The sequence below is a fragment of the Schizophyllum commune genome (assembly GCF_000143185.2).
Source record: "Schizophyllum commune H4-8 unplaced genomic scaffold SCHCOscaffold_7, whole genome shotgun sequence".
In the NCBI taxonomy this organism is placed as follows: Eukaryota; Fungi; Basidiomycota; class Agaricomycetes; order Agaricales; family Schizophyllaceae; genus Schizophyllum; species Schizophyllum commune.
This window is the reverse complement of record NW_026089544.1, coordinates 1,299,545-1,313,817: the sequence shown is the minus strand read 5'-3', so window position 1 is coordinate 1,313,817 and position 14,273 is coordinate 1,299,545. Positions and strand designations below refer to the sequence as shown.

The 14,273-nt window shown below is 58.2% G+C and overlaps 4 protein-coding genes across 4 annotated transcripts; 2 read left to right on the top strand and 2 right to left on the bottom strand.

The window, feature by feature from the left end:
* Window positions 1-1,659: 1,659 nt before the first annotated feature.
* Window positions 1,660-5,286, top strand: SCHCODRAFT_02506702 (uncharacterized protein; the record flags this gene model as incomplete). Its single annotated transcript, XM_003030903.2, has 5 exons — window positions 1,660-1,923; window positions 1,977-3,389; window positions 3,439-4,982; window positions 5,032-5,153; window positions 5,210-5,286. 5 exons carry the CDS (start codon window positions 1,660-1,662, stop codon window positions 5,284-5,286), a joined length of 3,420 nt encoding a protein of 1,139 aa, XP_003030949.2.
* Window positions 5,287-5,546: 260 nt separating this feature from the next.
* Window positions 5,547-7,496, top strand: SCHCODRAFT_02581147 (uncharacterized protein). Its single transcript, XM_050343911.1, has 2 exons — window positions 5,547-5,619; window positions 5,679-7,496. Exons 1-2 carry the CDS (start codon window positions 5,598-5,600, stop codon window positions 7,232-7,234), a joined length of 1,578 nt encoding a protein of 525 aa, XP_050199644.1. The 5' UTR covers window positions 5,547-5,597; the 3' UTR covers window positions 7,235-7,496.
* On the bottom strand, window positions 7,340-9,801 carry SCHCODRAFT_02319396 (G-alpha-domain-containing protein). The gene is made up of 18 exons (XM_050342362.1): window positions 9,657-9,801; window positions 9,413-9,590; window positions 9,343-9,362; window positions 9,272-9,287; window positions 9,144-9,225; window positions 8,701-9,093; window positions 8,582-8,634; window positions 8,448-8,522; window positions 8,347-8,390; window positions 8,268-8,298; window positions 8,143-8,216; window positions 8,014-8,094; window positions 7,861-7,960; window positions 7,784-7,812; window positions 7,721-7,736; window positions 7,630-7,667; window positions 7,545-7,578; window positions 7,340-7,495 (listed from the first exon to the last, which is right to left on the bottom strand). Exons 2-18 carry the CDS (start codon window positions 9,570-9,572, stop codon window positions 7,446-7,448), a joined length of 1,296 nt encoding a protein of 431 aa, XP_050199643.1. The 5' UTR covers window positions 9,573-9,590; window positions 9,657-9,801; the 3' UTR covers window positions 7,340-7,445.
* Window positions 9,802-10,249: 448 nt separating this feature from the next.
* Window positions 10,250-14,261, bottom strand: SCHCODRAFT_02668777 (uncharacterized protein; the record flags this gene model as incomplete). The annotated part of the gene is made up of 12 exons (XM_050346597.1): window positions 10,250-10,399; window positions 10,424-10,599; window positions 10,658-10,833; window positions 10,884-12,769; window positions 12,824-12,903; window positions 12,956-13,040; window positions 13,092-13,230; window positions 13,284-13,436; window positions 13,488-13,675; window positions 13,727-13,932; window positions 13,985-14,071; window positions 14,123-14,261. 12 exons carry the CDS (start codon window positions 14,259-14,261, stop codon window positions 10,250-10,252), a joined length of 3,465 nt encoding a protein of 1,154 aa, XP_050199642.1.
* Between the last annotated feature and the right edge of the window lie 12 nt (window positions 14,262-14,273).

The window sequence follows — 14,273 nt, the reverse complement described above, 5'->3', positions numbered from 1 at the left end:
CGCCGTCGCCGTTGACGGTCACGCCGCCTTCTTCTCACCGTCGTGTTCGCCGCCGTCGCCGCCCGCTCGTCGCCGCCGATGTCGGGCAGAGCGCCCCCGAAGGGGCCCAAAGCCCTGCAGAACTACTCATCGCTGCCTACGGGCCCGAAATCCATGCGACTTGACGGCGCTAACACGTCCAAGAACGGATATGCACTCCCCGCCCCACCGAGGAATCACGAACGCAGTAGCCATCGCCGCCACAGTCGTAGCCCCCCGAGGAGGTCGCGCAGCCCCTCCCTGTCTGACCGCTCGAGGTCGCGAGGGTCGTACTACGCGCCTGGCGCTAATGGGCACGCGCACGGATCATCTGGCACGTCGAGCAGCAGAGACCGCCTTTACTCCAGCAACTACAAAGGCAAGATGCCTAACAAGCGTGACGCTGAAGACGCCGATTTCTGGCCTTTCGAGTCGGTAAGCATTCGCGTTGGGGCGCGCGAGATTACTATATGAAACTAAAAGACAATGCATCAACAGCCCTCAAACCGCCCGCCTTCCCCGCCACGCTCAAGACCGCAAGACCGTGCACCTATCTCGATTTCCTTGAGCTCGAAGGGCGCGAATGGACATGGACCGCAAAATTCTCTGATGGTCCCGAGGAGTGTGAGAAAGGCGACGGTACCCAGTCATGCGCCATCGAGTTCAACGGGGGAGCCTCCCCCACAGCCTCCAGCGCCTGATGTTCCCCCTCCCCCGCCTCCTCCACTTGCGGATAGTGAGCCATTACCGCCCCCGCCTCCACCGCCAGCGGATGATGTGGCCCCACCACCTCCTCCGCCGCCGCCTCAGGCGTCGCCCCCGCCACCACCCCCACCAACATCAGCACCGGGGCCTCCACGAGAATCTCCTCCGCCGCCACCTCCGCCATCTTCAGACCCCCAAGGACCTCCGAGGACGCCTCCACCTCCCCCACCACCTCCGTGTTCGACACCGCCTCCAGCGCCTCCTCCTCGGCCTCCGCGGATATCGTTCGCGCTACCCACAAAGCCGAATGGTCTCCAGCCGCCCCCGCCGATGAACAGACCGCCTTCCCCTCCGCCACCACCTCCAAATGCACCTCCGGACGACATGTTCGCACCTCCACCACCTCCGCCCGAATCAGCGCCGCCACCCCCTCCGCCGGGCGATGCGCCGCCACCACCACCGCCTGTGGATGCACCTCCTCCGCCTCCTCCCTCTCTTCCCCCGCCAGTTCCCCCGGCACGACCTGCCTTGATCTCCTTCGCGTTGCCCAAGTCCTCTTCATTACGCGAGGCTCGGCCCTCGCTCGAGTCTGCACTTCCTCCGAAGCCCGCCCCGCATACACGTAGAACAAGGTCGCCGTCACCTGAGTTCTCGATCGCGCCGCCTAGGAGCCCCTCACCACCGCCCCGTGAGCCGACTCCACCACCACCTCCGCCTCCGAAGTTGTACTCTCTTCCCCCGGCCCCGGCGTACCCTTCACCGAGGGAGGAATACCCGGATGAGCGCGCGTTTAAGATCGTGTACGACCCCTCCGTGGACCCTGGCTCCTCTGACAAGCGAGCCTACTTCAAGAGGTTGGCGAAGCACATCAAGGCCAGTGGGCATGGGACGGAGAGGTTGAAGCCGGTGAAGTGCAGGGACAAGCAGATGGCTGAGATGATCATTCGCTTCGAGGGAGTAGTAGCAGGGAGACAGGATAAGGGCAAGCAGCGTGCAGATCCTGACGGCGATATAGACATGCAGACCGCTGGTTCAGAATCGAACAAGGCAGACAGTACATCTGTTGAGGACGGTAGCGCGGACAGTGAGGAGTTCTGGGAAGAGGAGATCGTGCTGCGAGATCCTAGGAAGGACCCTAGTGTTAAACGCCTGCCGTCGAGGAGGCCGGAAATCAAGGCCATGTCGGTGGTGCAGTACGAGGTGCGTGCCCTTGCACTGCGATCTTGACTTATTCTGACTTTCCTTGCATATAGTACGACCCCACAATATCAGCCTTCCCACCTCCTTCCGCGGTTCTAGTCGCCGGAATACCACCTCTCACTCCGAACGCGAACATCAAGCGGCACCTGTCTCAGTACGGCCCTCTCGAAAGCTTCGAGCCTCAAATCGACCTCACGAACGGCGCGGCACTGGGCATTGTCTGGGTCAAGTTCATCACCGCTCCCGGGATACCTGGCACCGACAATGCAAAGACATGCGTTGCGAAGGAACACGGCAAGCCTGCTGCCATGGGAGGCTTCAAGGCTGCTAGCACTTCCCAGCTCACCGTCGTCATGGACCCCGAGCAGAAGGTGCTGAAGACCCTGCTAAGGCAGCTCAATGACCGCCGCAAGGGGAAGGGGAAGGAAACCGTCCAGAAGTCTGCCCCGAACGGGCTTAGCAAGAGCGCCACCCCGCTCACGCCAGCCATGAACGGTACTCCTGTACCTGCGAAGATGGAGAAGCCAGCGCCTATGGGCAACTCAACGCCTCTGGCTCCGACACCGACGCCGATCGCGCACCAGATCCCTGGCTTGCCGCAGAACCCTTACCTTGCGGCTGCAGCGAAGGCGCATCCATCTCTGCCCATGAACCCCACTCTGCTCGCACAGACGCCCATGCAGCACCCGCTGCCGTCTGTTCCGCTGCCTTCCGCGGAGCCTATGGGGCGCGCGTCCTCGTCCAGAGGCGATCGAGACAAGGAGCGAGGCCGGCGCCACGAGCGCGAGCGGGATAGGACGCGGGACCACAGCGACATTCGCATGGCCTCACCTCGGCGCAGCCCTTCACGGCGCGAGAGGTCGCCGCCCCGTGGCAGCAGGCGCGACGGCAAGTATATCGCGTCGGGTGCACGAGGGCGTGGGGGCATGTCGTTCTTCCGTGCGCGACGTGACCCGTTGCTGGCTGCGGAGCCGATGAAGGAGAGCCATGAGCCACCCCCGCGCGTGAGCTCAGCGGTAGACACTTACATCCCTGGCAAGCCGGCGCTGGTTGACACTTATGTCCCTGGGCACGAGCGCACTCGTGGAAGGGACCGGCCAAAGGAGTGGGAGAGTGCTCGCGGGGAAAGGCGGAGGAGTCGAGAGCGTCATGCGAAGGACGAGAGGAGGAGCAGGCGGCGATCGAGGTCAGCGTCAATATCGAGGTCTCCGGATCCGCGCTACAGTCGTCGCCCACGACCGCGTGTGACGTCGCCCTCTGTATCACCTGGGAGGTACGGACGGAGACGCAAGGTAGATGATCTCCGGGATCGCGATCGAGGTCTGGCCAAGCGGACCGACGTGGTCAACGAACTCGCTAAGCTGGGTAAAGCCTACGTCAAGCTCTCTCTCGGCGGACGACTCAGTGACACAGTGCGCGAGGATGAAGTCCGCGCCTTCTTCGGTGGAGGGTTCAAGATCAGCCACGTCCGTGTCCTATTCCTTTCCTCCATTTCCTTGCTCATCACTCTCTTAGGCCCTCAAAGATCGCAATGCCTGGTATGTTACTATGCCAGACATGGCGGACGCCAACCGGGCGGTCCACTTCTTCACGAACACGAATCGTCTCCTCGGGTACAGCACCGTTACCCTCACCGCGCACGAATGCCCCGCTGGGTCTGTGAAGCAGGACAAGCAGGAGCTCACGGCGGACGACATTGTCAACAGGGCGGCGGAAATCGTTATGTCGGACCTGCGCAAGCTGCTGGAGAAGGATATCAAGGAACGTGTGGTGGCGCCGGATATACGGAAGCTGCTGGCCACCGAGAAGGCCAAGACCAACCACGCCGTCCAGCAGCAGCCGGTGCCCGCCGTTCCCGACATCGTCTATACGGACAAGAAGAGCCTGGCCTCGCTGTCGTTCAAGAAGATCAAGCGCCCAGCTCCCAAGCTGCCACCCCGGCCGAAGATCCTGGCCCCTCAACCTGTCGAGAATGATGCTTCGGCACCGCAGCAGCAGGACGAGGACGAGGAGGACGCGCCCCAGCAGAAGCGTCAGCGGCGAGATGTCAAGCGTCGCAAGGTCGTGGCCTCCGACGTCGAGTCCGAGGACGACGATACTACGTCCATCACCATCGTCGACGATGTCGTTACGGAGCGCAAGCGCGCGTCTGTGGACAGCGAGCTTCCTGAGCCGGTCAAGAAGAAGGTCAGGCTCGACGATGGCAATACGCACAAGGATCGCGAGGTGGGCGTCGAACAAGTGGTGTTGTCGGAGGAGTATGTCGAGCCGCCAGTTGCTCAGATTCGCGTTACACCAGAGGTTGCGCCCTCGCCCTCTCCGTCGCTCTCGCTCACCTCGGACCCTACCGTACCTGGGAAGAAGCGGAAGCGTGCGGTCACTCCGTTACCGCCGCCACCGCCTTCGCCGCCTGTGGATCCACGCGGAACAGGCATATGCGAGGACGAGGAGGACATGTACTTCGCCAAGCTCGTGCTTGCAGACGAGGAACCTCCGTCTATGCGCGAGCCTTCTCCCGACCCATCGGACCAACCTCTGTTCAGGAAGCACGAGACTGGATCCGCACGTACGGAAGGCTACTACAAGATCAGCCACGCAGAGAAGGCAGCCTATGTCGCGCAATACAAGTCGCGCCAGAACGCTCCCGAGCCGGCGCCGGTCGTTCAGGAGCAGAAGCCCCAAGTGCAGTCTTCTCGCTCGAACCGCGCCAACGCGCGTCGTCGTGCTCAGGGCCTGGAGGAGATGAACCAGATGCAGCGTGCGCTTGCGTTGTCGAAGGGCGAGACGGCGGCTGGCGAGCTGTCGTTCAAGTTCAACCAGCTCCAGACGCGCAAGAAGCACCTGCGCTTCGCGCGCTCCCCCATTCACGACTGGGGCTTGTACGCCATGGAGCGTATCGCGCGCGGGGAGATGGTCATCGAGTATGTCGGCGAGGTCATCCGTGCTCAGGTGGCCGACAAGCGCGAGGCGACGTACGAGAGGCAGGGCATCGGTAGCAGCTACCTCTTCCGTATCGACGAGGAAATTGTTGTGGACGCGACGAAGAAGGGCAATCTTGGGTATGTCGTCCTTCACTCGTGTGGTTGCGCGATGCTAACGTACGTTCAGGCGCCTCATCAACCACTCTTGCGATCCCAATTGCACAGCGAAGATCATCACAATCAACGGAGAGAAGAAGATTGTCATCTACGCTAAGAGGGACATTGAACTCGGTGACGAGATCACATATGGTGCGTCTTGCTTACTTGTTTGTTGACCTTACTAAATTGCTCACCTGCTACTGCAGATTATCATTTCCCCTTCGAGCAGGATAAGATTCCTTGCCTCTGTGGCACGGCCAAGTGTCGTGGCTTCCTCAACTGAATCCGGTACACTGCTGTCGTCGTTATTGCATACCGTATTGCGCATCGTCCTTCGGTTTCTTGCCACTCATCTGCTGTTTATACCTCGCTTTTCACACAATTCATTGTATCGTCTGTCCGAATCTTGGTGGTAATATCACTGGCATGAATGGTATTGGACTCCCGATCGTCTTTCGGTGGTTAGTGTCACGCACACGTGGTACTCTTTGAGAGACGGGACACGCTGTCACAACAGACGGGCTTGCTTCTGCCCATCATCTCATCCTTTCCAGCAGCAAGGTGCGGCGGCAGCAAGTCTACCGAAGTCTCCCCATGGACATTTATAAAATAATTAGTGAGCACCGATTCTCTGTTTGCAGGTCCTCGCCAGAGTCGCCACTGACTGTTTCGTAGACACGCTCACGAATGCTCGAGTTGTGGCCAATGCATCGCTCCATAGGAGTGGATACGCTCCCACCACGCAAGACGTAGTTCTCATTCAGCAGGCGGCGGACGACCTACCTCCTCTGGTGGACATGGTTGATCAGGAGATCCAAAAACTGGTCGACCTCAAGTATGCTATTCAAAAGCAGAAGGAGATGCATGGCGCGCTCGTGGCCCCATATCGGCGGCTTCCTCGCGAGATTCTTTCGATGATCTTTGTGCTTGCGCTGCCCGATGGCTGGTATCAACAGCGCATCGGAAAGCGAGTCTTTAACTGTCTTTCGGTCTGCGCGGCGTGGCGCGACATTGCTCTGCGGACGCCACAACTGTGGACATCGGTCCGGTTTTCACCAGAGCACAATGCGACGGAGGACTGCATACGCGCGCTCACCGCCGAACTGCAACGCTCTGGGCAACTACCGTTAGATCTGGCCATATGCGCCGCCAGGACGATCCGAGGCCACGATATCTGGAGCGACGAAGCATGGACACTGCTCTGCGCAGAATCCCATCGTTGGCAGCGTATCTCTTTGAACAACGTCCCTGCGTCTGCCTACGAGGCGCTGTCCGGCAGATGCTTTCCGGCCTTGCAGGCGCTTTCCATTGATAATGACGTACGAATCGCAGATATACCGCTTGGCGTCTTCCGCCTGGAGTCCAATCAGTTGTCATCCCTCAGCATATGCTCGTGGTATCATTTGTGTCGGCTTCAGGACCTCCCTGAAGCTTGGCCCATCACCGAACTCGATTTGCAGCTTGAGACTGAGAATCCGGCAGGTCTCGCGACCGTTGTGCAGGCAATCGTCGCTTACAGCTCCACGCTAGGCACATGCAGCGTCGGCGTCATGTCTGGGGACGTCGGATCCAGGGAGGTGCCCACACAGTTTCCTTGCCTCGAGACGCTAGTCCTCAACAACGAAGCGGTACAGCTATGCCACATCATTGCTTGCCCCAACCTCAAATCCCTTACGATCAACTCCTACACCGTCTCCTCTGTGCAATTTGAACTTGCCTTCCAGAGCCTTCTGGACCACTCGTCTGAGTGCAGGCATCTCCGGTCTCTGTCGCTGCAGCAGCTAGAGCTAATCGCATCGCACGGCCTTGGCCTCTGCCTCAAGCGAATTCCGCAGCTCACAGATCTTGAATTGGAGAACGACGATTCTGATCCTCGCCGACAGCTAATCACCATCGACCTGCTCTGGAGACTCTCGCGTGACTTCGAGATAGTCCCCGGGTCCATGACCTTCCTGCCGAACCTCGAACGACTCTGTTTGTGGTTCGGAGACGCACTGGAGGAGGAAGATGAACGTTTATACGGCGTATACCGTCAAGCCATTGAGGACATTGTTGATTCCCGGGCTCGTCGTCGGAAGGTACGAGGGATCCGGCTTGCACCGCTGAAGTCCCTGGAAGTATTTGGCGCGGCCAAGCTTCCAAGCTTTCGACGGGACGGTGACACTATGTGCTTCTGGTTCAGTGACGATGCTCTGGACACGGCTTCGAGTAGTGCTTCAGATGGCGACTAGTTGTCTACTGTCCTGTGGGTTCACGGGGTATGAAGAAAGTGACATTATGCAGATCATAGCCCGGTGCAGGAGGGACTGTCAGCGTACCGGTCGGGAAAGCGTCTACAATACAGCAGATATAGAGATACTGATACAAATGTAAGCAGTGCGTGAAAGTTATTGAGCCCGCTCGCAGGATATGCCCTGCGGCGCAATGAGTGTTCGGTATCATTCAGATGAGCTCGGTCTGGCGTAAGTGTTCGCGTATGAGGGTCGTATGCACTGGATGGATGATCAGCACGAGTGAGTACTCAATACCCGCGAGGCTTACCCGCTACGAGTAGCGCAGTGGTGGCCTTCGTGTCCTGAACGCGGTTGTGAGGCGCTGCATGAGAAGTAGTCGACGAAAAACGCACGATAGCAGCAGTGGAGTAGCACATGAAAGGGCGGGGTACTGCAAACGCGCATTAGCGAAGGGGCGAGATCCAGGCAGCAACTGGGCCCTACTAGGAGAGAGACGTTTCTGTAGGGAAGTCAGAAGTTGCCTTCGTCCAACCAGAGTAATCATACCTGATTAAGTTTAAAGCGCTCGCGGAAATCTAGGCCGGCAGTCAGTACGGAGTGAACGTCGTGAAATGCTGTCTTACAGGTCGTAACATGGTCCACTTCGTTCGGAGCATCCCCATAACTAGGTACCCAGTCCTTGACTTGTACACCGGACTTCAATGTCTGTTCCAGGATATCGCGCTTAACGGGGCTCAGCGCATGCCGGTGGCAAAGAGGGAGAAACATTCGCCAACTTTGTTCAAGAAAAGGATCAGATTGCACTTCTGCAACAGTTTATTGGAACATATCATCTTCCACAGGCCAATGCTATCTTCCTATACGATGGTTAGCACCGAGCGACGCACGACGATAAGCAAACATACCAATCGATTCGTCCGTGGGTCGTCGGGAAGCATCATGTTGAAGGAAAGTGGTGCCAAGAAAAGGATTGCTTGCGCTGCGAACGGAGCGTGAGTAGAGAAGCAAGTACAATGTGGGGTAGAACTACCATCGTCGAAATAGGGTATCCATTGATGACGCTGGATACATATGAGGACGCGCCCGTGCGAGCCGAGAAATAGACGTACAGTGCTCTTACTCCCGCTCACGTCCGTAATGTAAAACTCAGAGCCTGTTCTCTGTCAGATCGAGGGTACGAAGGACGAGAGACTCGGATGGCTGCACGCACCTGGCAAGCCCTTCTCCATAACAAAGTGGTGTTCCTCCACGCCTACGGTGCGTATACGTGCACGTATAATGTCAGCTGGCAACGAGAAGCGTGAGTTCCGCTGAGCTTCACGCGCGCTGTCGGAGCCGACGCACTGTCCGTGGGTTCATAATTCGGTGCCGCAACACGCTCAATATCATCGAGGAAACTGTTGCGGGGCAGCGTGATTAGCGCAACTGAATGAACGCGCTCCCACACGCGAAAGAACACATACAATCCCGGTGTCTGTTCAATGTTCGCCCCAATACTGCGCAAGGTGTCCTGTACCCACGGGTCTTCCCACATGTCGACGATCTGGTTCTTCGACGCCGTGAGTAGGTTCTCGTTATCTCCGGCATCTTGACGCAGGCGTGGCGATGCTGAGCGGTTCTGGAGGATGCCGTTCAGCGTCGTCTTCCAGCCCCCGCCAGCGCGCACGCAGACGTCGGCGTAATCTTCGTTCAGGGTGTCGGTCGTGAGTTCGCGCTTCAAGTTCTCTTCCATGGCGAGGAGGGGCGAAAGAGCCAGCCGGTAGCGCCGTACAGGGCTTCCCAAAGTCGAGACGTCCTCATGAGATGTCGTTTGAGCGACCGCGAACTCAAGATATGCCAGTATACGCTTAATTGTACTGAAGGATGAGCTTTAGTGAAAGGCCTGCAAGCGTGGATTGTGACACACCTTATCACGTTCAGTTGGACGATCGTCCTCCATGCCGCACGTTCCGCGCCGAACCTGGTTGGGGTGAAGGCCATCTGAAAGTCTGCGCGCCGGTCAGTCAGATGCGAGGTAGATGCGACTGTACGCACTCTTGACAAGGGACGTCTGGGCGGCATCTGTAAGCGTACTGCATAGGTGAGAGTAAACTGCTCGTGCGTGCCTTTCCCGACTCAGACTGCCCTGCGAGGTTTGAGTTAGTCGCAGCAAATGGGCTTACGCAGAGCACACACCTAGTAGAAGCAGCTTGATAGCCTTACGCTTCTTGTCGAGCGCCCTCTTCGTCTCTTGCAGCTCTTCGTCAATGTCCCGGGACCGCTGCAGCGCGCGCCGACGCTCAGCTTCACGGGACTGTTCTTCCGTTGACGCGCTATGGCGAATGACTGTCGGCATTGAGGACGGCAAGCGCCTCTGAGTGATCCGTTAGATGGGGAGGGAGAGGACAAGGTGAGGGAACGGGTCAAGTTCAGTGCTTACTTATCTATTCAGGGATCACTGCAGGCGCAAGATAGCGCAGAAGTACGCTGATCTAGTGGCGTCTTGCGGTCAAAATAACATGACGCTCCAGCTCACCAATCTCAGATCCCCAGGGGGACCTTCGTGTCTGCGTCCGCGTGGTTGTTTAGCCGCAACATGCCGCAACGTGGCTGCGAAGTGGGCCAATCACAGACCGTAGATCAGTGTGACTCTGACACAGCGACAACGATCTCCGTAATGGCCTCAGGGCAGACCCTGACAACAACCGGACGTTGCCCGGGACCGGATGGTACGTTGACGAGAGGCAGATGAGAGATTCAGCACTGGCAGCAGTACGCAACGCTGGACGCAAGAGGAAGTCATCTTTGGCTCAGATGACAGAGGGTCCGACATTGCAGCGTAACCGCCTTACTGACTGTACCGGTACCCGTCGACTGAAAGTCGAACTTAATTCTTGCAGGGTCGACGCCCTCGAGCCCACTCTGTTGGTTCGTGCACCTTGTCGAAATTGACGTTTATCATCAGATTGAATAGTATGTGATAGCCTGTAGGTATAAGTAGGTTGGATTATGCAAGAGCACCGGAGCAAATACTCAGCAAGATAGAGATAAAGAAGCCCAGTCAATGGGTCGAGGACCTTTCGTCCTGCCGTTCAAGTCGGCTAAGTCGATGAGGTGGCGCATGGTTGGACGACCGTGGGGACAGTTCCAAGGCTGGTCCATGGTCCCCATATGCTGAACGACCTGCAGAAAGGACCGAGTAAGGACTCGACCGCGCGCGAAACCCGAATCTCTTACCGCAGTCATCTGGCCTTTGGTCAACGGCATGCCAATCATCACGCTCTTCCTGCACGCCCGCGATGCGAACATGGCGCGCGCCTTCGAGCAGCGCACCGCCGCCCCACCGGGCGCGTCTTGCAGCAGGTGGATGAGCTCCTCGAGATCTGCAGAGCTGTGTCAATACGTGCGACTTTTGTATGCGACGACAGGGACTGCACCCACCCCGCATGTCAAAGGTGGTCGACTTGCTAACCGGTTGCGCCACCAAACGCAGGCGTGCACCATCACTATCATTCCCTGCACCACTATCCTCGACCTCGAACCCGTTCTGGCGTAATACGTCAAGATGGTCGCGCGCAATCATCTCGTCCGCTGCTGTCAGCTCGAGTGGGCGTGGCCTATGCACGCGTTAGCCGTGAGATACCAGTACCAGCAGAGCGGGACGCACCTGAGCAGTCGCTGAGACTCGATCTTCGTCGTCTGCTGCAGCGTCTCGAAATTGTATTTCTCATCCGACGCATGCTGATCCACGATGAACAGGTCGTCCATCGAAGAGCCGCCGCTTTCCGGTTGCTTGCGTCGGCGCGCGATGATGAAACCGCGGTTGAATTGGCCAACAACATCCATCTTGGCGAAGTCAGCCTTGTCAATCACCCTCGCCAAAGCATTTGCTGCGCTTTCCGCATCGTCGGTGTTGGCGAGGCCAGCGTCCGCAGAGAACCCATCGTCAGCTGAGTGGAAGCTCTCTGCGGTCGGTTGTGGCGCGGATAGCACTTGTCTCAACCGCTCCCATGCAGCCTCAATTCTGTCCATGGCTAGCTCGATCGTGACATCGCCCAGCGTGTTGCTATCTTGTCGCAATACTTCAGGACCATCTAGCACGACACCGTCGTCCTTGGGGTCGTCTTTCGACGAGATTCTGGTAGACTTATTCGTAGATGATGATCGCTGGGTGACTTTGGAAAGCGCTGGCCCCGATTCGTCGTCCGACGTGAGGTCAATGACTCCGTCTGCGACAAGCAGCGAGCCCTCACCCTCTTCCAGCTTCACGGGCGCGTCGACAGATGCCGGTGTAGTTTGCGCAATATCGTCCTCACCGGCGCCGCTGCTTGGGCTACGGCGACGTCGAACTCGTTTCTTGGGCGCCTCGGCAGCAGGCAGCTCTTCCCCGCCGTTTCCATCTGCGACATCTGCGCCACCCTCGTCAGGCTGGTAATCCGCGTTGTCCATAGCTTCGTCGCCATCCTCGTCATCCTCGCCATCCACGTTCATCCTGTCCTCTTCATCCTCATCCTGCCGGTCTTCTTCCTCATCCACCTCGTCCATCCCCTCGTCCACCGCAGCCACAGGCTTCTGACTGCCTGCCATTGCGAAGCCCGCCAGCTGCGTCCGCATAATCTTCTGCGACGCCTTCGTAGATTTTACCGGGGAGTTGGTGGACTTTGAAGGCGAGCCCGGCTGAGAGGAAACCTCCGCTGCAGACGCGCGAGTACGACTCTGCGACGAGAACCAGAGACCTTCGACCGAGCGGATGTCCTTCGCTTTCTTGAAGTCGTCTAGGTTGTCGGAGTCCATCGCTTCGTCATCATCGTCCGCAGGGCGAGGATCATCCTCCTCAGGATCAGTGCGCAACCTCTTGCGCGGCGGCTCATCGGCATCGTCGTCCATCTCAACTGTGTGCGCTGGCTGCGATGTAGATTGTAGAGGGGAAGAGCCCCTGACCGCGGTGACAGAGGTCTGACTCCAAGATGCGCCAACGACGCTGACCTCGACGTCCATATCATCGACCGGTGACGAAGGTCGCTGGGAGGACTCAATGGCGGCAGGTGGACGAGTATATGGTGTAGGCTCTTCATCAGCCTCCGACGTATCGTCAGCCGGTGGTTGTGTCGCGTCTTGCGTGGGCGGCACTTCCTCGTTACCGTATGTCCAGTTGACACTAGCGCGAGGCGGGCTTGATGGCGGAGGCGACTTGGGCCTCGCAGGGGGTGCGGCTGCCGGGAGAGGCTCGTCGTTCTCGCCCCACCGTGCCCCTGCGCCGTCCTCCGTATCATCGAGCTCAGGACGTATGACATGGTCATCATCGGGCATCGGAGACGGCGCTCGACTAGGTGAGGGTTGCCGACTGGGCGAAGACTGCCGACTGGACGATGGCTCAGATTCAGGAGAGGGGTCCCTTGTCCGCACCGCCGGAGTCGCAGCTTGCGCGCCCGACGAAGCACTATCCGTCCTCTTCGCCTGCGTAAACGCTACAGGCAAATTCGTCTGCGTCATCTGGCTCGCAGAAACATCGTACATCGAGCGCGAGGGCGCGAAAGCCGTCTCGAGGGCCGCCTACGCAATGCGAATTAGGAAACGAAGGTACCAACTGAGAAATGGGATGCTCACCTTGAATGCAGCGATGAGGTTAGCCTCATTGTGCAGAAAGATCGTCCGCTTGTCTGGGCTGACGTTGATGTCGCAGGATTCTGGGAGATCGAATCAGCGGGTGGCAATGAATAGCAGGACAGCGTAGCCTACCAGTAGGTATCTGGAAGTCTGCCACCAGGAACGCCGACTGTGTAGCATTGAAAGACTTGTATACCTCGTTAAACGCTTTCTGGACCTATGCCGGTTGTCAGCGGCATACGTGGCATACCGGCCTACTTTGACATACCTTGCTGAGGTCGCAGGGTCGACCGTTGACGAAGAAGAATTGTCGATCGGTGCCGGTGCGTCCTGCACCTACGGTGAACTTTGACACCAAGCCTTTCACTGTGACGTGAATAGGCGGCAAGTCCGTCAAGATGCCATTGCTGCGCATGATAGTGAGAACCCTATTCAGAGCGGGAGGTAGGTCATCACTCACGGATTCAACCTGCGCATAGACATCCTATCCCGTTCAACGTCAAAGGATAGGTCGAGGTCCACGACATTGTCAAGGGCGCGGGGACCCCAGAGCGCTGTGACAGAAGCGCGACAAGACAATTGGCCGGGTGTTCGTATTTGCACTGACTTGGCTCTGAGGACGAGGAGGTCAGAGCTACTCCGTGCAGGAGCCGCCGATACGCACCCCTTATCCATCTGGTTGCTCACGGTCAGCTTGACAGGCTTCCCATCGTTGGAAGCACACGGACCAAGGGCATAAGCGTTCAGGAGGTGCAAGGCCTTCCCGAATTCACGCTTCGCATTGCGCTCGAACTCCTTGCGTCGGACGGGTAATGGGGTGAAGATGTTGGAGAGTTGGACGGTGGTGCCGCGCTACAAGAGACGTAAGTCAAGTGTACGCCTTGTTCGGTGACTACCACACACCTGCCTCGCTACCTTGCTCCTCTTCTTTATTTTCCCATTCCTGTCCATCTCGATCATTTCACCGAGCGGACCTTGGGTTGCAGTCGTGATCGTGAAGCCGTCACATAGCGCGCAGAGGGATGACAGCGCTTCCCCTCGGAAGCCAAAGGTGCGCACAGTCGTCAAGTCTTCGAAGGCCGCAAGTTTGGACGTATGATGCTTCAAAGCTGCGCATGCGCATTAGCACCTGTCCCCGCGCCACCGCGCCCAAAGACGCACCAATTCCCTCAAAGTCCTTCTCCGCAATGCCTGAGCCATTGTCTACGACTTCTATCGACTTGAGTCCATGATTCTTAAACCTGACCTCTGTGGTGACGCTCAGCAACGCGCCTCAAGCATCCTACCGAAAGAGCTGACCAATGTTCGTCGCGCCCGCGTCAAGACTATTCTCTAGAAGCTCCTTGACCGCGGTCTGCAGGTCTATGACCACCTGTCCAGAGGTGATGCGGTGGATAGAGGCCTTGTCGATAGCCTTTATGGCCGTGTCGGCCGCCATGATGGCGGGTGT